This window comes from Natrix helvetica (genome assembly GCF_964273705.1).
Source record: "Natrix helvetica genome assembly, chromosome: 1".
NCBI classification, from domain to species: domain Eukaryota; kingdom Metazoa; phylum Chordata; class Lepidosauria; order Squamata; family Natricidae; genus Natrix; species Natrix helvetica.
This window is the reverse complement of record NC_138548.1, coordinates 283,882,042-283,908,503: the sequence shown is the minus strand read 5'-3', so window position 1 is coordinate 283,908,503 and position 26,462 is coordinate 283,882,042. Positions and strand designations below refer to the sequence as shown.

The following is a 26,462-nucleotide window of genomic DNA, read 5'->3' as shown; positions in this document are numbered from 1 at the left end:
GGGGGTAGGAGAGATAGTCCAATCCAACTTCTGGGTGTGTGTGTGCATGTGTTTGAGAGAGGGGGAGGAAGGGAGAGAGGGAGGAAGGAGGGGAAGGGAGAAGAAAGAAAAAAAGAAAGAAGGAGCAAAGGAGAAAAACAAATGCTGTCGCTTTAAATCGGAACTGAGCATGCCTGGCTGTGGAATTCTGGGAGTTGAAGTCCACAAGTCTAAAAATATTTGAAACCCAGCACTGTGTCAGTGCCTCACCAGTCATAAACCTCACCGCACGTCACTGAGTAGATTATAGATAATAATTACACCTATGTACAGTACGTCTGCTCATCTCTGCCAAGGACAGGGTGGATTGGTGTATTTTGTCAGCATGTCCAGCTGTCCTTGCCAAGTACAAGGAGAAGTTTAACTTATCTTCTCTTATCCTTGAAAGACCACACTCAGGCCAAAGAGTGCCTTGTATACACCAGGTGAGTCTAGCCAAGAACAGAAAGTTCTGCCATTGAAGTCTGAAGTTAACTGATCTAGTGTGCAAAATACTCAAAAGCATTTCACTGAGCAGCTATTATATAGAAATATAGAATTTGGCACACGTTGCTACTCATTTCTACCTTGCCAATCTCCCAGTAGGACCTTGATTACCCTGACGCATTAGCTTAAGCTAATCAAAGGCTTTCTTAATCATGGCCTCCAACTGCTCCTCTAGAAGGTGCTATAACTTCAGGAGTCCCAAAGATGCTTTTCAAAAGGCAACTGGACTTTCTTTGCTTTTTTTTTCTTGAAGACATTTCGCTTTTCATTCAGGAGGCTTCTTCAGTTCTTCAGTCCACTTCAGTTCTGAACTGAAGAAGCTTCTTGGATGAAAAATGAAAAGCTCACCGAGAGAAATATCTGCTACTACCTACGTTTGAACTCACAGCCTCCTGATTGTGAGGCGAAAGACAATTATAATAAAGACAAAATCAGCTTAATAATTGAAAACTATGGTAAAAGAGTAAACCTTTTCATCAATTTATTCATGTATAACCTCATTCCTGCAACTGGATGGGTTTTTTCTGAGAAAAGCCCAATAAGGGTTCTTTAAAAGAAACCTCGGTTTCATCCATGGTTCCTAACAATCATTTTGAGCTTAATTCTGGTTGTCTTCCAGTAGACTGGATCCCATGAGCATAACATCTTAATACAAGACACTGATTCCAACTGCACTGAATTCAGACCTTGACTGGCTCTCTTGACGCCTCCTGTTCCTTGTTCAAAGCATCAGAAATTAGCCTAATAGTACATCATGTATTATTCAGAATTTTACCTTGTAATATGTCTGTTGCAACAATTTCTTTTAACACAGGAAATAGATACAACAATAATACTGAGAAAGCCATGGGAACATTAACAGAAAACGAAAATACATTTCTAGAAAATTATAGTTCGAAAAGGCTGATGTGCAAAATTGTTTTAATTTGGGGAGGGGAAGGAGAAATGAAAGTTGAAAACTAAGGAGCAAATCATTCAGCATTTTGTCAGTTGAAAGGAATGAATTGCTGATTCATTAGCACTTTTGAGGAATCAAAAGTATCGCACAAAATGGATAAGTAGTCCCACCATGGACAAGCCAATAAGAATTAAAAGAATTCCGCTGCTGAAATACATGGGGCCCAATCTGTGCAAATAGAAAGGAGAGGGGAAAAAAGCTAGAGTTAATTGAGGTTGGCTGTTGCCACAGTAATGTCAGTATTCTCACAAATAGCTTCCATAGTAACTTGGTAAATAGACTAAGACAAACCCTGCAGATACAAGCTGCATTACTGGGGAAGGATTTAAAAAATGCCGATCTAGCAGAATTAACTGACTAACTTGTAACTCCTAGTGTTGTAGGATGGTAACAGTCAAACTGTACCCACATCCTCAGTTCTGATTCTTTTTCCCCCTGACGTAACCTCTCAAGTCCAGACCTTCATCTTTCCAAATTCACCGAACATGGAATGGCCTTGAGATGATCTAGACTTGCACAATTCTATACCTTATCTTCTTGGACTAACCACAGAAGGATAGTCAGTTTCTGGTAGTTTCTTCTCTTAAAATATTAGAAAGGGGAAATGATGTAGAGCAGGGGTGGGAAATTATGGCCCCTTTCTGACTTGTAGACCTCAACTCCCAGAATTCCTGATGAAGTTGAAGTCCACAAGTCAGAAAAGGGCCAATGAAAGAGATTGTCCAAGATGATGCATTTTCTTAGTCTTAATTATCAATGAAGTGCTTAATCTGTGTCAAATCTATACCCTTTGAGAGCTTATGAGGTTAAATATAAAATTAATCTATTTCTGTGGGTACTTAGGAGACAGGAAGTTAGGGGAGATTTAAAAAACCACCTAATTTGTTTTATGCAAGGGATGGTTTCTGTATTGGAAAACATCTTACACTGTGTTACCTGCCTTTAAGCCTAAAGCAGTCCAGTTTAGAGATGGATTTCTGTTGCTCTCGAGGCTATAAAATCTAGCTTGAACATCAGCAAAATTACTTGTCTGAAAGACCATCTATTTGATGTATTTCACAGAAGGATTACTCACCTTCTTTCAGCAGAATAGGCATATCCTCTAAAGTATTGATAACGAGCATACAGGTAAATTACTCCACACAATGCAGCCAAAACTACAGAGAAGGCAGTAATCAGTTACTTAGAAAGTTTATCAAATACTAATTTCAATAAGAAGTACATACTAATTTCAATAAGAAATACAACAAAGGAAGGGCATTTTTTCTTTAAAAAAAAGTTTTCCTGAGGCAACTCAAGGGCAGGACACAAGTACAGCAAATCAGGTTTGCAAACATCATTATTTGTGCATTGATGGAGTGATAAAGGAGGCTTAACTGCCACTATTAAATATATATGCAGTGAAGGGAGTAGTCCTGCCTTTCCCCAGCCTCCCTCCAAAAAACTTGCTTAGATACTCATCCACCAGCTACTTGGAATGGTGGGAACTTTTACAGCTTAAAGGGACTCCCACCAGCCTTGCCTTAACGATGAAACAGACAATAAAATACTGCAAAAGTCACTGCTTAAAAAGATATTTTCCGACAACTGAGGACTAATTAATAAAAGAAACCTTAAATTACAATTTCTCTATCAACTTTTATTTTTTAATTAATTCATTCTTAAAACAGTCTCAATCGCCAAAGTGACTCTAGGTCAGGGGTCAGCAACCTGTGGCTCGGGAGCCACATGTGGCTCTTTCATCCCTCTGCTGTGGCTCCCTGTCGCCAGTCGGCTCCACAATTGATAGGGGCTTTCGTTAGGACAGGTGGAGGAAAAAGGATGCCACACTAGGAGGAGACTCTATGATGGGGGAACGGGACTTCTGGTCAGTTCCAGAATTGAACGGGGGACTTCTGTTTAGGACCTTTGTAGCTCTTTGAGTGTTTAAGGTTGCTGACCCCTGCTTTAGGTAGTATACCTTTCTGAAAAATCAGTAAAAAAATCATGAACAAAACCAATATCATAAACATATTTGGAAAGAAAAACACCAAGCCTGTTCTTGCTTTGCTGCTTGCTTTGTCAGACTTAATGTAGTCAGGTCTGTGGAATTTCAGTCATGTAAAGGAGCACTATTGTATAGATCCTCCCATTACTGTATTTTTCGGAGTATAAGACGCACCAGAGTATAATATGCACCAAGGTTTTGAAGAAGCAAATTTTTTAAAAAAAGTTTTTTCACTCTGCAAATCTCCCCAAAACGGCCCGTTTTTTGTGAAAATGGGCCAGTTTTTTTCAAAAAAAAAGGGCATGAATAGCCCTTAGGAGGCTTGTATAGTGCTGGGGGGGGGGACAAGCAAAAAATAGCCAGTTTTTCACAAAAACGGCCCCGTGTTTTGCAAAAAAAAGAGCATGGATAGTCTTTAGGAAGCTTATAGAAGTGCTCCTGGAGGCTGTGGGGGGCAAAATTGAGAAAAATATGACCTGTTTCTTGCTCATTTCTGCCCTCCCCAGCCCCCAGGAGCTCTCTAAAAGCCTTCTACAGGCTCTGCACAGCCATTTTGGTGAAGGGGGCGGGGCTTCGGGAGGCAAAAAATGCTGTGTTCAGTGCATAAGACGCACCCAGTTTTTTCAGCCTCTTTTTTGAGGGAAAAAGGTGTGTCTTATACTCCAAAAATACGGTATATATTAGCACAACTGTAAAGATTTTTAGACAGAAGCAATAGCATGAATTCTTGGATTTCCTTGTAGCTTGAGCCTATAGAATATAATACTTGTTCTTCCCTACGCTGACCTGATTGAGATGGGATCTGTTTTACCCAAACGTCTCATGAAACGTCCGCCAAATCTGAGAGTATATAATAACTTCAATAATAATAGTATCTCACATATATATAGGCAGTCCTCGACTTACAACAATTCATTTAGAGACTGTTCAGGGTTATAACGGCACTAAAAAAAGTGACTTATGACTGTTTTTCACACTTACAACCGTTGCAGCATCCCCATAGTCACATGATCAAAATTCAGATGTTTGGCAACTGACTCACATTTATGACGGTTGCAGTGTCCTGGGGTCATGTGATCTTTTGTGACCTTCTGACAAACAAAGTCAATGGGAAGCCAGATTCACTTAATAACCATGTTACTAGCTTAACAACTGTGGCAAGAAAGGTTGTAAAATGGGTCAAAATTCACAAATGTCTTGCTCAGCAACAGAAATTTTGGACTCAGTCGTGTTCATAAGTCAAGGACTACCTGTAATCAGCCTTCTTCAGCTTGTTCTCATGTGAATTGGTCTGTTACATCATTTACAGGTAGTGCATTTTAGATGAAAAAAGCATCAGATTGGCCATAGATGGCACTCAGCATTTTGGAGCAAACAAATGAAGCGGGAGTATGCAGGTGATACCAAAGTCAGTAGTAGCTACAGAAAATTCTCCAGGGAAATCCAAGGTACATCATCTCTACCACTGCAAATATAAGGCCCTCCTTCATGAAAACTCTACCTGCCTACTGGATTTTAATACTTAACTTTTTATTTACAATGCAGTTACTTTAGATAAATATTAACAATAAAAAGTAAAAAGCCATGGAGGGCTTTTAAAAAGTTCTCCAGCGTCTCACTTATTATTCCATATTTTTACTTGCAGAAAGGACATCACAGTTGAGAGATTCTGAATTAGGATTTTATTTCTTACCTTGATGAGAAAAGACTCCAGCCACCCATAAGAGGGAGAGAAATATTGGGAAATATTCTGAGCAATTTGCTCTGATAAAAAAAGAAGAAAACAATCAGTTTGCCGCTGATGAGGAAAAATAATTGGGATTGAACAAATCTGTCAAATTTGCTCTGATTCTCATTTTCTTGACCTCTATATGTTCATTTCAGCTCATTTCTACATCCATTCACAAATTCATCTCAGACCACTATAGACAAACGTGTGTACACATTTTCAGAACATTTCTCCTCTCTGCTCTTTTGCAGCCACAATATTTTTGCAACCCATGCATTATTTCCCTACTTCTAAAATGTGGATCTTTTTGTTCCAGTCTATAAAAATAATCATGATGTTTGTTCGTGTCCTTATTGCTGAATTGCATGCCTGGTGGGTGGTAACAATTGAAAATCCCTTTTGATTATAGAAATAAAGGTTTCCCTTTAAAAAGTGGGCCTACATTCTAAAATCTGACCAACTAGAGACAAGTGGGGGTGGGGGGAGAAATGGGACTGAAATGGAGGTTAAAAAAATTTGAAGATGTGATAATTACAGTATTGAGGTATAATTACACAGAAACTGAACATTTGCCTCATACATTTTATGGAAAAGATAAGTTTTTGGATCTATAGCAGAGTCTCTTCTGGCAACAAAAATAAATTGTTACAACAAAGCATCACAAAAATAAAATATTACACTGCATACAAAGCAATTAAAAGGTGAAGGAAAAGAAAATGAGCTTTGTCTGCTGCTGAAAAGATAAAGTAAGCATTAGTAGACCCATTTGAAGATGGTATTCCTTGGCGGTTGGGAGTGGGGAAGAGGAGGTTCTATCACTTATTTTAAAATGCCACATTCTAGAGTTTATTGCCAAAGCATGTGAAGGCACTCAAAATTAAGTCTCTAATTATAGGTAAGGTACCATTATATGGGGGAGTGATGTCTGTAAGATCATGGTGTCTAGCATAGAGGACTTGAATGTAAATAAGGTAGATCTGGGATCTGTTCAGGGGTGGGTTGCTACCGGCATTACTGCCGGTTCGGTGTGCATGCAATTTTGCGCTTGCTTCGCTCACACACCTGCCAGACGCATACTGTGTGCGGAGTTGCCCATAAATAGGTCTGCGCATGCGCAGAACATTAAAAAATGGGGAAAAAACATGCTGCGCCAATTGGAGAACCGGTTCAGAGGCGTGGTAGGCCTAGTTTGCTGCTAGTTCTGGCGTCCCAGGCCGGCAAACCACTACTGGTTCTGCCAACCAGGCTGAACCGGTAGGAACCCACCTCTGGATCTGTTCCAACATTTGGCATAAAGGAAGCAGAGCTTCTCACTTCCATGTATAGCCGCCTACCTATCTCATTTTATACTACATGAACTGCAATAGATCGGATAGAAGGAGTTTCATTATCACAAATAGTTCATTTTCTTACCGGATCTGACATTTTGATCATTTCCTCCCTTCAGGGGGAAGTGGGACAATTTTAACTAATTTATTCTACACGGGAAATTTGAAAAGTGTGAGCATTTCCAAGGAAAAGACTCTGCCTAGTTATATACCACAACCAAACCACAAATAAAACAGGAAGCTGAAAAAAGAACTTCATCAGCTGATCTCTAAGTAAAGATGAACTGAAAGGTTAATTGTAAGTTAAATTATGTCCAGAAATAAGCAAGAAATCCGTGCAGTTCACTCAATATAAATAGAACGTATCGGACAGCATTTTGAACCAATCAAAACCACATTTTGGAGCTGCCAGTCATCTTAGGAACATCTTGTGGCGATTGGCAAATCCACATCTCATTGGAAGAGCCAAAGTCAGAAGATAGTAAGTTGAAAATTCAGTCCATTCATTTTAAAGATAGTGTGGGAAGTCTGCCCCCGAGTATGAAATATTTTGGGAAATATTAAAAGAGGCAGAATATTATATTTTCCCAAAGGAGAAATGGAGAAAAACCTTAACAAAGGCAGAAAGCAGCCACAGTCTTCCTGCCATAGGAAAACAGCTTCAAACTAAGAAGCTTGAACAGGCTGACCTTTAAGAATGCAGATTTTGTACCCATTCAGAAAGACTGGGCCAGTCTATTCAAAAACAAAATGCTTTCAGCTAAAAGGTTTGTAAAAGACACAAGGCTCACTACATTGCATGGAGCATCTCAATCACAAAACCCCGGAATCCTATAAAGATCCATTCAATCACTCAGCCATTTTGTCAGCCACCCCAGAAACACTGCTACTGTCACTGAAGTTTTGTGAAAGCCAAATAAACAAACACTTTCTTTGCAATCAACCAGCCTCCATTTTATTTCCAGAGTCTTTCTTCTGGCTTGGAACCGGGCCAAATGTTTCTTCCCCACAATAGCAAACAGCAAATGCTTCTGTTTAAGAACAGATGCAAGGAACTGGACACTTTTATTTGACTTGATGGGTCTAGAACTGTGTTTCTCACCCCGGCAACCCTCCAGAAGTGTGGACATCACCTCCCAGAATTCTCAGCAGAGGTCATGGTGGCTAGGGAATGTTGGAGCAGGTTATCTGGAACATCCCATATTTGGAACAAACTATGGAAAGCTATGGAAAGCAGGCTACTTTAGCAAAAAAAGCCACACCCTTGAAAACAAAGCTCTTGTTTCCTCTCTCTCTTTGCTCAGTGCAAATCAGCCCCTCCCATTGGTACTTTGGAAAGGAGATGGCTGTTTGCCTGAAATGTGTAGAATGTGGTTAGTTATTGCAAAACAGCTTTTTTGTTATGAAAAACCTTCGTGTGTTTACCTTTTCTCGCGAAACACAGTTAAGGCCATGTGGAAATGAGGCAGCTACCATTAACCATTCGTGAAAAGCTTTACCATGCCTTTGAATAATTAGTTATTTATATCCCACATTTATTATTTTTATGACTAACTTAGGGCAATTAACTAATATCCCCTCCTCCTCCTCCTCCACCTCCTCCTCTTTTCCCCAGAATAATCCTCTGAGGTGGTTTGGGCTGAGAGTGAGTGACCAGCCCAAAGTCTCCTGCCAGGGACTTCATGCCGGGGTAGGATTAGAACTCATAGCCTCCTAGTTTCTAGACTGATGCTTTAACCATTAGACCAAACTGGCTCTACAGCTTTGCTCTCTTGTAGAAAATGTAAGGAAAGAGCACATTTTCTAGTGAAATGAAGGACTGGGGTGACATGATAGCAGTCACCAAAGCACCGGAAGGCAAGACAAGAAACATTGAATGGAAACTAATCAAGGAGAGAAGCAAACTAGAACTAAATAGAAATTTCTTAAGAGTGAAAACAACCAGTGGAAGAGCTTGCTTTCAGAAGTTGTGGGTGCTACATCACTGGAGGCGTTTAAGAAGAGACTGGTACACCACATGTCTGGAATGGTATGGGCCTCCTTCTTGAGCAGGGGGTTGGACTTAGAAGACTTCCAAGGCCCCTTCAAACTCTGTTCCTCTAAACGTCTGAACATTGTGTTTCATTTTATGTCGTTAGAGAGAATTTTTACAGGCATTTTCTGCTTAGAATGTGAAATATTCTAAAACAGTTTGAACATGTTTGTGGAAACCAAAACAGAGAAAGAGACCAGAGGTGTTCTCCAGACCTCCCAGTTACTCCACATAATCAATATTTGTCAAGATCCTCCCCTTTGTCTAGAATTAGAAGAGTGACAATTTAATTGCAAAACTGCAATCTGAAAATAGGTTCATGAGAAAAGTGAAAGGAAGTTGAGGGTACTTCTGAAGAATGCGTAATAAAGAAATCTTTGAAGTGGCTCGACAGAAAGAATGAATGAAAATCAAACCACAGAGGAAATGCATGAAGAGTGAGTCAACTGATTGAGAGGAATAAAGTTGAAAAAAGTCACAATTGGATGGAGTGGATGAGATCCTAAGAGAGAAAGAAAACTTAAAAAAAAAAACAAGTCAAAAAGCATGAAAAGCTCTAGCCAAATATGTTACTATAAACTAGATCCAGCTATGCTTTCTTCTCCCCGTCTCCTCATTTCATTCTTTATTTGAGTTTTCCCTTCTTTTATGAACTTTGCATAACATCACTTGCCTTGAAAGGGAATAGCTTGTTTTTCCTAAATGTATTTCAAAGGCAACAAATATTCCTAAAAAAAACTTACTGTGCTCTGAAGATCCTTTCAAACTCTGGTGGGCCTGAAGTGATGGGAGGAGAGACTTTGAACTTCCTCCGAAAGGTGATCACCTGAACAGCAAAATAGGCTAGATGTGAACAAAAGGTAGAGAGAAGATAATTAGTGTTAGATATTAGCAACTGTTATAATGGTTTCCACCAAGGTCCTCTGTTCCGGCGGGAACAGAGATGCAATCTCATTGGTCGAAGGGTTTGACAGCTCCCTATAAAAGGGCTGCTGTCAGACTGAACCTTCGCTGGATTGTACATAGTTGTTCTGTTACAATAAAGAGCTGTTGTTGCCTTAGCCTGAGTGTGCCTTTCCTTTACTCAATCTAACTATTAGTTCTCTTAGTGAAGGAAAACAACTCAGTCACTTGTATCAGCCAACACTGCTCACACTGAATACACAAAAGCAGAACCCAAGAAAGCCTCAGACAGACCCACAAGCATCACTGGATTCTTATCGGCTTTTTCCTCTCTTTCAACATTAATAAGATGGAGAGAGGTTTACCTTCAAGTGGTCGAAGTACCCACATTTCTCCAAAAGGATCCCATTTTACATTGTATACATTTATTCTATTCATTTCTATAGGCCTAGCGGTGAAGACTCTTGACTCCCACTTGGAAGGTTGAGAGTTCAATCCTAGCTAGTAGCAGATGTTTCTCTCCTAGGGTGCAAATAAAAAATATCTGCTGTGAACTCTCATGTAGGTGTCAGGAAGGGCATCTGGCCAATAAATCTCATCTCCATCCAGTCGCTCCGACTCTACCCTGGATGGATACTACAGGGTCATAAGAAGGGAGTGTTTTATTTGTATCCTGCCTTTATTATTTTTACAAAAACTCAAGGTGATGAACATATCTAATACTTTTCCCCCCTATTTTCTCCACAACAACCCTGTGAGATAGATTGGGCTGAGAGAAGGACTGGCCCAAAGTCACCCATCTGGCTTTCACGTCTAACAAGGGACTAGAACTTAGAGTCTCTCACTGTCTAGCCTGGTGCTTTCACCACTAGACCAAACCCTTGGCCTACTTGCCATGGGGACATACATGGCAGATTCTTCAATGGCTAGGGAGATGATTGACAGATTAGAGCCCCAGTTCTGTAAGGGGTCTCTTATGTTGAGCAACTGTGGAAGGTTACCTTCAATGAGACCACCCCTTCCCAAGTGGGGAAACTCTTCCCCACCTCCAAAAACTCTTTCCTTTCCTGCCATCTCTCTTTTCTGCTGCTGTCCTATGATGTTATTTAACTTATCTTTGCAGTACTTTAAAATGTTTTTTTGTGGCATCTATTTCGATGTTTTATTTTGCATTGTTTGAAAAATAAAATTTTAAAAATCGTATTTCTTTTGCATGTAGCCTTATAGCAAATAGTTATGGAGCCATTAAGAAACACTTGGAATAAATAAGACAATGTATTTTGTCACCCCTAAAGCCTACAAACATGCCATTTTTAAAGAGCTAATGTAATTTTAAAAAATTATCATACACCAACACCACACAGGTGGTGCAAGTAAAAGGTAAAGAAAGCATAACAAAAATACTGACAAAAGCATCCGTAGAAACCCAAGCGTGTGTCTGGGTTTTAATTAACATTTTCACTAACTGCTTCATATGCTAATATTCAGATTGTAGGAACAAACTACAAGGAACAAATTAAAAAGCTTTGGCTCCACACCTTTAAAATCTGCAATCTTCCCTTTGTCTGAGAGCAATTCTAAAAGGCCTGCATTCCACTGTTTGGGAGCGGCTGGAAGACCTTTAGTAACCTCTCAATAGCAAGTCAGTCAGCAAAACATTCCAAGGTAAAATGCTGAAATCAAATTACGTAGCTGAAACCAGAAAGCCAGCGTGCAGCCTTGCACAAATTGACGGTACGATTTGATCTATACTTCTTTCCATTTTTTATCCTCAAATGGAAATTAAAACCATAGAATAAAAAAAGAAGAAGCAAAAAGTGAATATTAAAACCACCACAGAATCAAGCCCAAATTAAAAAAAGAACATTTCATTTAAAGGTGCATTTTATTCATATGTTTGAATTGTTGTTCACCGTGATGTGCGCAGTCATGTTACAGTGGAAAATGTTACGACAAGGTATTGTTATATGCAAGAAGAAGAAGGGAAACAAAAGGATATCAAATACATTATTACCCATAAATCAATTACTGTATTGAATTTGAAGTTTGCCAAGATATTGTAGGAAACATACGGCATATTTTTGGACAGCTTTCCTTATTAACTCCTCTTAGTTGTCACCTGCCTGGGAAGCATCAACAAAGCACACTTAAAGAACTTTGTCCCAAACCAACATTTTCCTCACAACTTCCAGCTTTTCTTCTTCATCAGCCTTGTAATCTGCCCAGGGCAAGTATGAGAAGGGCAATAGAAAAATGGTTGTTCTTTGTTCTTTGATTCTGCATTTGTTAAACAGCACCAAGAATGTTAGGGCCAGTTGTGGGTCCAGCAACTTAGGAAGAACATTTGACCCACTGGAGTGTGTCCAGAAGAGGAGTAACCAAGACAATAAGAAACCTGGGAGAAAAAACTCAGGAGGAGCAGTTGGGGGTGTTTACCTTGGAAGAGTGAAGAATGTGTGAAGACTTGATAGTTATTCAATAACTGAAAGATTCTTATGTAGAAGATGGGACAGAAGTGCTCAGAGTACAGAATAGAGTGGGTTTAAATCATAAAGAAGTAAATTTTGCCTAGATAGTAGTCAAAATGCTAATGTTACATTGTTTGGTAGCAGAACAAACTGCCTTGGGAGGTGGTGACATTGCTCCTCAGGGCATTTAAATGGTGGGTGACTGGGTGGCCTGGCAATGGATTTTTGGTATTGAGCAGGCACTTGGGCTAGATGATCTCCAAGGTAAATTCCAACTCTTGCATTCTATGAGTCCATAAAATTATTTGTTAAACATGCTACCCATCTCAACAAAGGTGACTCTAGGCAGCATGTCATCATTCAATAGAACTATGGTATAAAATAGTGATGTGCAAACCTTTTTGGTCCAGAGTGCCCAAACCAGAATGTGAATGCATACACATGCGCTGGAGTGCTGGAAACCCCAAGAACAGTGAGCATGCCTGTTTTTGACTGCTTTTCAGGCCATTTTCAAGCCATTCTTCCAGCTGTGTTGAGGTCGTTTTATGGGCCATTTTCAGGCCGTTTTGGGTTTTTCCACCAGAGCGTCTAAAAATGGCTTTAAAAATGGCCAAAAACGGCCTGAAAATGGTCTGGAAAATAACCCCCAAAACACGCTGTTTTTCAGGCTGTTTTCTGGCGCTCTGGCGGCTGGCGCACATGTGCCCGCTGGAAGCCAGAAGAGCAGCTGGCGAAGGCACACATGCCTGCTGGCACACGTGCCATACTTTCGCCATCACAGGTATAAAATATTAAAACAATAAATAGAAATCTTAAATTTAAAATTAAATTAAAATTAAATTGGCCTAGGTGGATAGGAAGGAAGGAGGTGGGATGACTGGGGTGTTTTCTACCCCATTAGCCATCTCCAAAATGCCACATTCCTATTGGAGCTCCACGTCAGTTGGCACAGCCAGATCTTCATGCCCTTTCGGAAGGGTGGGTGTGGATGTTGCCTCAGAGACCACGATTTAAGAAAGCTAATTTCAATAAACTTAGAGAGAGCTTGGGAAAAATTCCATGGATGAGAATCCTCGAGGGGAAAACAACTCAAGAAGCTTGGGAAATTTTGAAAAATGAGATTAGAAAAGCCCAGTCTAACACAATACCAATGAAGAAGAAAAACAACAGCTCCCAAAAGAAACCAGCATGGCTGCATAAACAACTATCTGACAAACTGAAAGACAAAAAAAGTAAGTATAAAAAGTGGAAGGAGGGGGACATAACTAAGGCAGAATATCAGCAAATAGCCCGAGCCTGTAAAGATGAAGTGAGGAAAGCTAAGGCTCACAATGAAGAAAGGCTTGCCACAAAAGTAAAAATTAACAAAAAAAGCTTCTTCCAACATGTTAAAAACAAGAAAAAAGTTAAGGAAACAATTGGTCCATTGCTAGGAGAAAGTGGCAAGAAGGTGACAAGCAACAGGGAGAAAGCAGAACTATTTAACTCATGTTTTGCATCTGTCTTTACACAAAGGGATAAAACAGTCCAACCTATCAAAAGCAGCACCACAAAATTAGGAACACAAATTGAAATAGGGAAGAAAATGGTAAGTGAGCACCTGTCTACCCTAGACGAGTTCAAATCACCAGGACCGGATGGATTACACCCCAGAGTTCTGAAGGAACTAGCAGACGAGATCTCAGAACCACTGAATTATATCTTTCAGAGATCCTGGAACACCGGGGAACTACCAGAGGACTGGAAAAGAGCTGATGTGGTTCCCATCTTCAAAAAAGGGAAAAAATTAGATCCAGGAAACTACAGACCTATCAGCCTAACCTCAATACCAGGAAAGATTCTGGAAAAAATAATCAAGCAACGAATTTGCGAACACCTAGAAGCAAACAAAGTAATAGCCAAAAGCCAACATGGATTTGTCAAAAACAGATCATGCCAGACTAATCTTATTACATTCTTTGATAATGTGACAAAATTAGTGGACCAGAGGAATGCCGTTGATATAATTTACTTAGACTTCAGTAAGGCTTTTGATAAGGTAGACCATAACCTACTACTAGATAAAGTAGAAGAATGTGGGTTAGACAGCATCACCACCAGATGGATTGGTAACTGGCTGACCAACCGCACTCAACGTGTAGTTCTCAATGGAACTGCATCTACATGGAGGGAAGTATGTAGTGGAGTACCCCAAGGCTCTGTTTTAGGCCCAGTACTCTTCAACATCTTCATCAATGATTTGGATGAGGGAATAAATGGGGAACTCATCAAATTTGCAGATGATACCAAGCTGGCAGGAATAGCCAACACTCCAGAAGATAGGCTTAAGATACAGAAGGATCTTGACAAACTTGAACATTGGGCACTATCTAATAAAATGAAATTCAATGGTGAAAAGAGTAAGGTTCTACATTTAGGCAACAAAAACGGAATGCACAGGTACAGTATAGGTGATACCTTACTCAGTAGTAGTAACTGTGAAAGGGATCTTGGAGTCCTAGTGGACAACCATTTAAATATGAGCCAGCAGTGTGCAGCAGCTGCCAAAAAAGCCAACACAGTTCTAGGCTGCATCAACAGAGGGATAGAATCAAGATCACGTGAAGTGTTAATACCACTTTATAATGCCTTGGTAAGGCCACACTTGGAATACTGCATTCAGTTCTGGTCGCCACGATGTAAAAAAGATGTGGAGACTCTAGAAAGAGTGCAGAGAAGAGCAACAAAGATGATTAGGGGACTGGAGACTAAAACATATGAAGAACGGTTGCAGGAACTGGGTATGTTTAGCTTAAGAGAAAGAAGGACTAGGGGAGACATGATAGCATTATTCCAATATCTCAGAGGTTGCCACAAAGAAGAGGGAGTCAAACTATTCTCCAAAGCACCTGAGGGTAGAACAAGAAGCAATGGGTGGAAACTAATCAAGGAGAGAAGCAACTTAGAACTGAGGAGAAATTTCCTGACAGTGAGAACAATTAATCAGTGGAACAGATTGCCTCCAGAAGTTGTGAATGCCCCAACACTGGAAGTATTTAAGAAGATGTTGGATAGCTATTTGTCTGAAACGGTATAGGGTTTCCTGCCTAGGCAGGGGGTTGGACTAGAAGACCTCCAAGGTCCCTTCCAACTCTACTATTGTATTGTATTGTATATCCAGAGAGCAAAAGCCAGAGCAGGAAAGGCTCTTCTGGATCCCCACCAGCTGAAGTTGACTGATGGGTTCCACAGCATGCCCCTTCTGTCGGCATAAGTAGGGCAGACTAGTCCCATCGAAGTGAGACAGTAATAAAACGGGCAGTGGGGAGAAACAAAGCATACAGCAGAAAAATATTCTGCAATACGAGGGAGGCTGCAAGCAAAGGATGGTTTCTGCATCTCAACTGGACACAAAGAGTTATGTTTATCTTACTGAATACAGTACAATAGCTTGGTTTACCTTCTGGGACTTGTCCTCTGCTTACATTGTGTCCCATTGAACTCAAGAAGGGGCTTTATGGAATAAGTTTACATTTAACAGCAAAATGTTCCCTTGATTTTGGGAGAGATAATTTCTTTTTGTAGTTTTTGTTCTTGTACTAGACAAACTAAACACCTCTACTACTGGCAATATACAATCACTGTTTCTATAACCCAATCTTTGGCTTTTGCCCCTCCAAATAGCTGAAAGAAACCATGAGCTACTGTTTATTTTATAAAAGACTTACTAGAATGCCCCAAATAATTTTGGCTTTTTGGCTAACCTACTGCTAAATTTCTTATACAATGTACATTTTATAGCTATCTTAACAACCAAGGTTTTTTTTTGCAGTGTTCAATTTGTTTGTATAAGAGCAGAATGCATCCCTTACCTTGTTCCAGCACACCCAAAACAGTAACAGTGGACAGCAGAGCTATATTGTGCAACATCTTAATCTTCAAAAGACACCAGGAAAGTAGAACAGCTCAAAGCTAGACACTCCTTGAAACTTCTCTGCTTTAAGTCATAATTCTGCAGTGCTGTTCAATATAATTAGTAGATGCCTTCATTTCCTCTTTTAAAGCGTTGGTTAGTTAACTCCTTGCTTGCTGGTGCTGTAAAGGGATCCCATCAAGCACATCAACTAAGTTTCTCTTTGGAGAAGTCTTGTGGACCCATCAAAGCAAAAAACGTTTTTTTCAACTTGCCCTTTTATGACTGGGAAAAGTAATCATCTGAACATTTTATAACATTGCTTATAACCAGCCCTTTAATGGAGCAGATTGCAAAAAAAAACCTGGTCCATATCTATGATATCATTTGGAGCATAGTCAAGTTGCTCAATCAATCACACAAAGGAAGTTGTGGAATTAGGCAAAGAGGAGGATAGGGAACAGTCTTCCCCACACCTTAACCTTGTTATTCTTCCTGGCTAAAGCAATGCGAATTCCATTCAAAGCAGCCTGTGTGTGTTTTGGGGTAGTGGGGATGGAATGAAAAAACAGAATATGTACATTTGAATATTAGAATGACTAAGAAGTACTGTCTCCCTTTTATGAATGACCTGAAGATAGTTAACCACCATAGAGAAGCATTTGTTTATCCTACCACCCAGCTTGATCTCATTTCCTCTTTGGTCATTTTAACTTGTGTCACTTCCCAAAGTTAGTTTGATCTTCCTCCTCCCCTTCTCTTACACACATTGGCAGAGGTGAGGAAATTGCCTACTTGTCTGAAGAAACTTCACATTAGCCTCTCACGTTAACTAGAATCTCTTCTGATGCTTTTGTAATTTCTGCTGTTTTATTTAAGGCTCATCTTTGTGTATCTGGGAATATTTCTAAACAATTTATTCTCTCACAGCTTTTGGTTCTTATACCTGTGCGCTCCATGTGAAATTTAACTTTTATTAATGAAGTTGAATCTTCCACTGAAACTGTGGATACTAGTTTGAACACTTAATCAGTAATTGAAAGACACAAGTAAGAAATAGTCTTAAAAAGTATATAAGCTATGAAACAACATATTTAAATGTTTTGGTCTTTTACAGTAGGGTCAGCTTGCTTTGAATAGGGAGTCTTCGTTCTTAAAATTATTTTAACACTTTGGAAAAATATTTATTATTAATTTAACACCTCACTGGAGATAACTATTATGGAGCATTCCCTGGTGCCTTTCAGGTTCTTGGTTCAGTTTCTTTTAATGTAATGCTGATTAGCATGCAACTAATAAGCAGAGCAATATACCAATATGATTTAATGAGGCTGCTTCTGAATCCTATGTATCTTTCTTGCCCATCCTTTGTTGGACTTTGAGAAGCCATCACTGCTGGCCAAAGTTGACTGCCTTGAAAGGTCAGAAAAAGTCATATATTTATCAAGAAGCTGGATAGAAACATTCTCAAGTTTGTGTTGCACATTAAATAGCCTCCAGTAAATTCAGTGTGAACGGTGAATTTAATTCCTTTCTTATTAGCCAACCCAAAGTGAGTATCCTTAGAAAATAAAAATTGGAAAGTGGTAATAACTTGACACATTGTTTGAGAATGTGTCTATCTGCCCAGAAAGAAGAAAACATGGAGTGGTAGGGGTGTATTATGTTAATTAGGTATATTAAATATTACTGCTTCTCACTTATTTCTTCAATAATATGGAGACTCACAGATTACGCTCCTTTACAAAAAATAACAGTTGTTAAAGACACTTATATTTTTCTCAAGGTATATCCTTAATATATGGAATTGATCAATGCCATAAAATCTTGTTTTAACAGACAAGGTGAGAGAAAAAAGTGTGAACAAGAATGTCCAGAGGTGAAAACGTCTGTAACTGACATTATTTGTATAATTCGTCAATTACATAATTGCAAACTTTATATAATTTACATCATTTTTAATGAAAGTTGCATACATTATGTAAGATGCCCATGTTGTCATTGTCAAGAAAAATGCAGAAGTTTCTGCACAGCCTAGTTACATAGGTTATGGTAGAGATTTTTTAAAATGTACTACATATTTTTCTAATATGTAAGCTAATTTTACCATGACTTGAAATCCATCTGAATGGAGTTGCTGGACACCTTACTTGTAGCCACTTATCTCTTTCTAATGTGAGCCCCTTTGTTCCTGTAATGTAGATATAGCTTGTATTTGGTTACCAGAGGGAGTCTTTCACCTTGAAAATGTTGCTAATGTGTTTTGTGTGAGAAGCTCTGCAGACCCTCACAAATAAACAATTCGGAAACGGAATGTTGGGTTTGTGGTTTTCACTGAGCAGGCAAATGAACCAGAATGAACCTCACTGTAAAAATAGCCGAAAAGAAAAAGGTAGCTGTGGTTATCCAGAGATTTCTCTCCAAGAAGTGTGAAATCCGAATTAAAATGTTTTCAGTTTCATCTGAAGTCATTCGAACGGAGTTCTAGGAAATGAAGAGCAAGTTATGTATCCAAGTAAAAGCTGTATCTAAGATATTAATACTTTGGAAGAAACAATCTATTGTTCATTTGTAGCAATTAATAATTAACAAGTATTTAATGAATATTTAAATTGACTCTCTTCTGAAAGGAGAAGCAAGGAATACTTGCTATTAATTCATGAAATTAACAGTATAACGTGGGATTTTTCACATTTGTTTGTTCTTCCTTCCTTTACTCCTTTTAATTAAAATATAATACAGTGGTCATGCTTTTTCAAAATAAGCAGTGTCACAGTCCTTTGGGGAGGGTTTAAGGAATAAAATACCTTACATCTTTTTAAGCGAGGGGTCCTTGTTGCTCTCTGAGCTTGGTTGTTTTCTTGCAGAGGTTTCATTACCCACACTAGGTAACATTATCAGTGCTAGTAAGGAATGATGATTGCTTTCAGTTTATATTCTAATGCAGGGGTGTCCAAATTTGGGAACTTTAAGGCTTGTGGACTTCAACTCCCAGAATTCCCCAGCCAGCATGGCTGGCTGGGGAATTCTGGGAATTGAAGTCCACAAGCCTTAAAGTTCCCAAGTTTGGACACCCCTGTTCTAATGTTTTTTTGTTCCCTCTGTGGCTTGTTAATGATCTCTTTTGCACAGTATGTAGATGTATGGCTGTGTACTGAGCAAAAGAGGTAAGCCAAAAAGGGAACAAAAAGAACGAAACACTTCCTGACCAGCAAACATCCAGATGAGTAACATCAAGATTTACCTCAGACCAACAATCAAGAGATAAACAACACCCAATCAAGGAATTGTCAAACAAACAGCACACAGTCCGATCAAACAATCTCTGAAACCACCCCCACCAACATTGAGAGAGCAAGCTGCTAGAATATAAATTGAGAGTAAACCCCATTCCTTACTAGCACTGATGATATTACCTAGTTTGGATAATGAAATGTCTGCAAGAAAACAACCATGTTCAAAGAGCACCAAGGACTCCTCGTTTCAAACTACAAATACTCTCCTTTATTGGCAGCTTTTTAAGCCTTAAAATTTCCTATGGATTAAAAAAAAAGATGGATTCACTTTTATGATGCCATCTTTCTCCGTGGCCCTTAGCATGCATAATACATACAAAAAGAAATGTACAAGCGTTCTTTGATGGGAAGTTATTCCTGGCTCAGGAGGATACTATGGTCAAGATTATCCAAAGCCACCAAGAGATCAAGGAGCACAAAGATGGAGGCGCCAATGCCTTCCAGGCTCAGCCGCAGTTCCCTCAGGAATTTGGGTTGGGAATTTGAATCAGCCCTGAGGGCGAATTTGTTTTGTTTATGGTTTGAGAATGGAATAGTTTAGATGCTGATGTGGGTTATTTTGCATGTTATGGTTTTTTGCTTTTAATCTTGTGTGTGTTGTCCAGAGATGGGTGGCTGTACAAATGGTCTAACTAGAAAGAAGAAAAAAGAGTACGTATTGTTCATTGTTCTATGCAAAACATTATTCCACAGCTTGAAACAGGAAATAATGGATGAAAGTAAAGTACAAGCTGCACTGTATACTCTTATTTTCAGGAGTGTCCTGGAGGAAGGTCAGAATGAGAATGAGGTATGCAACCTAACTTGTAAGGGCGGATGGATATTCATAATACAGGCATTTGCTACTGAGATATCGCCCCCAAGCTCTTCCCGCCCATACCTCGCAGAAATGGGAGACTAAGTTTCTTTTGGGACATCTGAGTTGGGTTTAGGATTCCACTTGGGAGTCCTGCAGATGCCCTGATGCCAAACCATGTTATTATATTTCAGAGGTGACAGCCAGCACATTGAATTGCATCTGGAGTCTAAAAGAAAGCCAGCACAGAGCTTAGAGCACAATATAGCATGCATAAAGCAATGCGTGCCAGCTAAAAGACAAATTGCTGCATTCCAGATTAATTGAATCTTCAAATGAGAGCCAGTTTCTGTTTCTGGAAAAAAAAAAGTTCTCATTTATAGTTATCTTCTGATTATTTCCCTCCCTTACATTCTGAAGCATTATAAAGTGGTATTAACACTTCACGTGATCTTGATTCTATCCCTAGGCTGCATCAACAGAGGGATAGAATCAAGATCACGTGAAGTGTTAATACCGCTTTATAATGCCTTGGTAAGGCCACACTTGGAATACTGCATTCAGTTCTGGTCGCCACAATGTAAATATGTGGAGACTCTGGAGAGAGTGCAGAGAAGAGCAACAAAGATGATTAGGGGACTGGAGGCTAAAACATATGAAGAACGGTTGCAGGAACTCTGTATGTCTAGTTTAATAGAAAGAAGGACTAGGGGAGACATGATAGCAGTGTTCCAATATCTCAGGGGTTGCCACAAAGAAGAGGGAGTCAAACTATTTTCCAAGGCACCTGAGGGCAGGACAAGAAGCAATGGATGGAAACTAATCAAGGAGAGAAGCAACTTAGAACTGAGGAGAAATTTCCTGACAGTTAGAACAATTAATCAGTGGAACAGCTTGCCTCCAGAAGTTGTGAATGCCCCAACACTGGAAGTCTTTAAGAAGATGTTGGATAGCTATTTGTCTGAAACGGTATAGGGTTTCCTGCCTAGGCAGGGGGTTGGACTAGAAGACCTCTAAGGTCCCTTCCAACTCTGCTATTGTATTATATTATAAGTACAGTTTTTTTTTTTAAAAAAAATGCAAGACCAGGCTTTTCCAAAACAGTTGCATTAATCTTCATGGCCAGATATATAAAATTGGCATTAATCATTGTCTAACACTCTGTTAAAAAATAAAAATGCATATTTAAAATATATATGTAATGTTGACATGGAAATGCATCCATAACAAATGGAAGCCTTAAGCCAGTGCTCTGCATTTGGCCTTGCTGCATCTTTCAGTTTCAGATCAGCCAAAGAGGAGAATGAAATGAAATGGGCTTTTAACAAAAAAAAGAAAGAAAGAAAGAAAGAAAAAGAAAGTATCCATACCAGTTCCAAAGATAAAAGAAAACTATATTCATGTCAGGATATTAAAAAAAGAACACCACAACAATGTGTTCAGTACACTAGCAAAATATTTATTTTTTTAATAATGACATAACAGAAGTGAAAGGTTTTTGGTGTGCCACAATAATCGTAGTTAAAGAAAAAAAATGGGATTAATGGACTCTTTATACATCTCAATGTCAAAAAAAAGTTAGCATCAAATCTGAACTGTTCACCATTTAAACAAATGTAAAACGTATAACCGCCCCCAACATATATATATAAAGAATTATAGTTTTAAAATCTATAAAAAGTAAAAAATATACACTCAGAAGATCTAACTTTTATTCAGTCTTTAATATAAAACTGTAAACATTTATTTACACAAAGAAAATGTGTAGAATAGAAAAACTGAGCACCCTTTCCATTTTACGGGGGTTTAGGAAGGTGCAGGGGGCGGGAGATCTTGGACAGGTATGATTTTTTCCACACCTTTCACCAGCCCAGGACTGCAGCCTATAAATAAAACTGAGGCAACAGGCCAGGCAAATTGAGGGGAAGTGGGGGGGGGGTCTTATTGCTCTGAAGCTGCAGCAAATAGAAAGCACAAGTGCAGATATTCAATGATGAACTGCTACTAGTGATTGATGGGAGTGCCCTGCACTTAGCCCCAGCTAGCTTCCATGTTCAAGGATCACTGCACGGCACGTTTTACCTCTTCTAACATTATGCTACATGTTCAAATCTGAAACAGTTTTGTATCGACTGGAAGCAACAATTGAAATCAAGTTGAAGATATAAACGTGACTTACATTTTAAGAAAATTTTAATTTTTTTCAATTTTGAAAGGACAGTCAATCCAAAATTATTTCCAGCTAATTTATTTCACCAGAAGGCATTTGTTACTCTTGAAAGATTACAATTCTCATCAGTCCAGCAGTAGGGCAACTGGGTGCAGAACCATGGGAGTTGTAATCCAGGATACCTAAAAAGCAACAAGAGGCTTATTCCTAGTTGTATGTGCTGCAGCTGATAAAACCTTATGTAACTAAACAAAGACAGGAGGTATCTGCCTATAGCACTTGAAACACAAAGTGTCTGTTACATTTTCTTCTGACCAAAATTTTATCTGATTAAATTAAGCTAGAATGGTATAAAGCTCATAATTTTTCTGCACCTAAAGAAGAAATACGAAGAACTCAAATAATTAAGAAGTATGAGGTCTCAAGTACCTCCACAAACGAAAGGAAGGCACACTGGTGCAAGATTACCAAAACACATAACAAATATACTTTATCTCAATTTCAAATCTCTTCCTCCCAGACCCCAATAATTTTTCCATGGTCAAAAAAAGCAGCTACAAAGATTACAATATTTTCCAGCTGACATTCATTTTGGATCAAATCGTGGATTGAATTGAATTCACTGCAATTTTTTAAACTCAATTGCTGATTTATGGAAAAGATTAGTAAATGTAACTCTAATCTAATTTACTTACAATATAGTGACACCTATATTTTAATTATTAAATTAAGCAACTCTTATTATAAAATGATTTTTAAAAAATATACACTCAATGCAATTTGCTTCAGTCTGGACATATCAGTAGTGGAGCCATTCATTAACATGCAGTTTTCACCATTATTCCCCATCAATTATCCACCAAAACACAAACATCTCTTTAGCATGGCATACTTATCTTGATCATGGATGGCTACCATATACAATGAAAGGAATGGGAAAATTAAATTAAAAGTAGTGTTAAAGCAGATTGTTTTCCAAAGTGCACATTTGAGAGGAACACTGCAGATACAGTAAAATATTTCCTATTGTTCATCTTCTTTCATCTCTTCACTGATACCCCGTCCAAAAAATCCCAGATTCAAATATCTCTATAAATTCTCTTGAACGTATCTGAGGCAAAGGAAATTCTACGACTCTCAGTTGCAAATGCTATGAAGTAAATGAAGAATCCTTATAACAGGAGGTAAATAGCCCTGTTCATTAAAGAACAAAACAAAACCCCGAGTAGGAACAGAGAGGTATCTATGCATCTAAAACAACTTTCAAATCGATTACCTTTATAACTAAAGGTTAAGGCAAAAGGTGGTTTGTTGGCAAGCAGAAATTCTTTTTGGTAACACATTAAAAAATAATTCTCTTTTCCTTGCCCTATAAAGAACTAATTTTACACATCCAGGAAATGTGTCTCCATGGAACATGATGAATTAGCAGCATTTATTTCATTGGAGATTCGTCTTTATATTTCTAAAGAGCTTCAATCACCATTTTCCCCAAGCGTCTCACAATTGTTAATTTTTTTAAAAAAAGTATAGTGTGCCCCCATCTTCCTGTGCCATTATTGCAAATTTTTCAGTCAATGACTCCCAAGGCATAAAACTTGCTTCACCTGCTTGACAAAGACTAAATCACCCTATCCACATAGTACAGTATACACATGGCAACAAAAACACTGCTAAGAATAAATGCCCTCTGAATCAGAGAAATGAGGTGTGATCAATCCAACTTTAATGAATGCAGGAAAGGAGATAGAAAAAGTGCACACACTTGATTTTAAGTCTGTTTCTCCAATTAAAAAATAACTAAAAAAGAAAGGACTCCCCCTCCCCCCCCCATAGCAGAGTGCAAATTGCTTAGTTCAGTAAGCCATAAGCCAATTAAGACTAGGTTCCCCAGTTTCGATCTACAGCAACCTGCTTCTGGAAATGTTGTATTAGTTAAGGATCTCCAGTAAGTAAGCCCATTATCAGTTATTGTGAATTCTTATATCTGGTTTGCTAAGAATGTTGGCACACATTGATTAGAAGATCATTCTCCCTAAAGTAAGGAGGATTCCACAAAAGAACAAGGGCTTACACATTCTTTCCTTGAAAATGGTGGCAAGGTGGCACTTTTTACTATTTAGAGATTTAAATTAGGATAAAGAAATCTATCAAGTACTATCTGTAGGAAAGAATACCTTAACACTGAATACTTAAAGCCTATTCCTTGCTGGCTTACTTTCTGCACTGCAACTGCATGGGTTCACATTTAAGTCTTCAAATGTAAAACACTGGAAAAAAGTTACATTTTTGCTGGGCTGTTTGGGGGTATGCACCAAATTGTTTGCACATGTTGTGTTCCAGACACACTACAGAAATGACATTTTTTCCTAGCAAGCCGGTGCATCTTTTTTATGTTCTTAGACCCAGAAAGAAGCAACTCCAATACATTCCCACTAGAGCCTGTGAGTTTTCAATGACACAGGTATTTGGTCCAAAGATAATTTGTAATTTTAAAAAAATGATTCAGGGAAGAAAACAAACAAACAAATTTCATTTCAGTGATTCCCTAATAACTCGTCCAAATCATTCATCCACTCTTCTGAAGTCCTGTTTTTCAATAAAGTGTCTATGAGGTCTGTATCCCCAGTTAAGTTCTGTAGTCCATTACCTCCAGATGGGTTACTGTAGGCAAAAGGCAATTCCTGATTAGCTGTCCTCACAGGATAACCTTGAGTACAGTGTAGATTGGTTCTGCTGGACAGCTGCTGATTCTGATTCTGGCTGAAAGTCAGATCTGGGACAGTTTGACTCATGCCTGACAAGACCTGTTGTGACTGGACTGGCTGTTGAGTAGGAGGGTTTGTCCGCTGCTGGGCCCCTAACGGTGGCAGAATCTGTCCAGAGACAGCTGAATTCATGGGTGCTATTGTCCTGCTGGTGTTGAGGCTTACCTGAGGCATTCCTTGGGCAAACTGTTGACTGGGCAACTTTAAATGAGTCTGCTGCATATGGAACGTGGAGCTGGCAGTAAACGTCGCTAAACCATTATTTCTTTGAGCCTGATTGTTCATATTTGATATACCTTGATGCTGCCAGGATGTATTTTGGGCCCCAATTGCTGGCATTCTTGCCATCTGAGGCTTGGATAATGTAGCATTTAGTGCTCCTTTATGTTGGTGAGAAATGCCTGAATTTCCTAGCGTGTTCTGTCCGTATCCAGCAGAAAGAGCAGTGCCCTGAGCCAAACTGGGTTGTCTTTGCATCTGTGGCTGACCATTGGCAGTTGGATTTGCATGTTGCTGAACCATCTGGGTCATACCAGATGCCATGCTGTATAAATTACCTCGCTGAATATTCTGCAGACCAGTATATTGATTAACTGCTCGATCTTGCTGATTACTGCTTGATGAGACGGAATTGTGCCCTGTTCCAATCTGAATCATGTTCTGATTCTGAGAAAACATTCGTGGACTGCTGGAGTTGGACTGGCCTAAATTATTTACTCCTGTCATTGATGGAGATGAGCCTGTAATATAAGATTACCAACATTAGTGATTTTGAAAATCAATCTAAACATTCTCAGAATATTTGATACAACATTCTGTATATGTAACATGCAATACGGTACTTTCTAGATATATTTAGGATTGTTGGCTCAGATCCTGAGAACTTCTAGTGGGATGGGCTTTAGGAAGGTTGTTTTCTTCTTCCTGCCAGCCTTCTGAATAGCCTCTTTTAAATGTTTTGTGTGACTCTGGAGGCTAAGGGAAGACGTCAAAAATTAAACAAAGGCAGCTTTACTGAGCATCTCTTTCCTTCTATTATAATAGCATACTTTATGTGTCATACACATCTAAAAAAACATGACTTTTCATAAAATTTACTGTTTTAAATGCAGCTGATTAATCTGGAATATATTGTACAAAAATACAACTACAGTATTTTTCAAAGTATAAGACACACCAAGATTTTGAAGAGAAAAACAAGGGCTTTTTGGCCTCTTTGCATCGTTTTTGCTCTCTCCAGCCCCCAGGAGCAAACTACAGGCCTCCCAAACCCTCTGTGTGCCCCATTTTTGCCCCCCCAAACTCCCCAGAAGTGCTGTTTTTGTTCTCTCGTCCCCAGGAGCACTCTGTAGGCCTTCCAAACCCACTGCGCACCCCATTTTTGTAAAAAACAGTCCTATTTTTGGCAAAAATGGACCCACGGGGCAGGGTTTTGGGAGGCCAAAAATGACTGTATTTGGTGTATAAGACGCACCAACATTTTGACCCTTTTTTAAAGTTGGGGGGGGGGAGTGAGTCTTATACTTTGAAAAGTATGGTATTTAACAATGTTGATTTCTGTCCAACCAGTTAAATGGGCATTCTGTTTAAATCTGTTTCAGATAGAATCC

At 39.0% G+C, this 26,462-nt stretch overlaps 2 protein-coding genes across 3 annotated transcripts in view; both read right to left on the bottom strand.

Annotated features, from left to right (window-relative positions):
• Nucleotides 1-285: 285 nt before the first annotated feature.
• On the bottom strand, nt 286-16,487 carry LTC4S (leukotriene C4 synthase). Its single transcript, XM_081943847.1, has 5 exons — nt 15,782-16,487; nt 9,303-9,402; nt 5,164-5,234; nt 2,559-2,640; nt 286-1,651 (listed from the first exon to the last, which is right to left on the bottom strand). The coding sequence occupies exons 1-5, from the start codon at nt 15,837-15,839 to the stop codon at nt 1,558-1,560; spliced, it is 405 nt and encodes a 134-aa protein (XP_081799973.1). The 5' UTR covers nt 15,840-16,487; the 3' UTR covers nt 286-1,557.
• Nucleotides 16,488-21,358: 4,871 nt separating this feature from the next.
• Nucleotides 21,359-26,462, bottom strand: part of MAML1 (mastermind like transcriptional coactivator 1) — a 49,245-nt gene continuing 44,141 nt past the window's right edge. For both annotated transcript variants that reach the window (XM_081938034.1, XM_081938035.1), the window contains exon 5: nt 21,359-25,592. In XM_081938034.1, the coding sequence (XP_081794160.1) occupies nt 24,622-25,592 (971 nt within the window). In that variant the 3' untranslated portion in view covers nt 21,359-24,621. The remainder of the gene's footprint in view (nt 25,593-26,462) is intronic.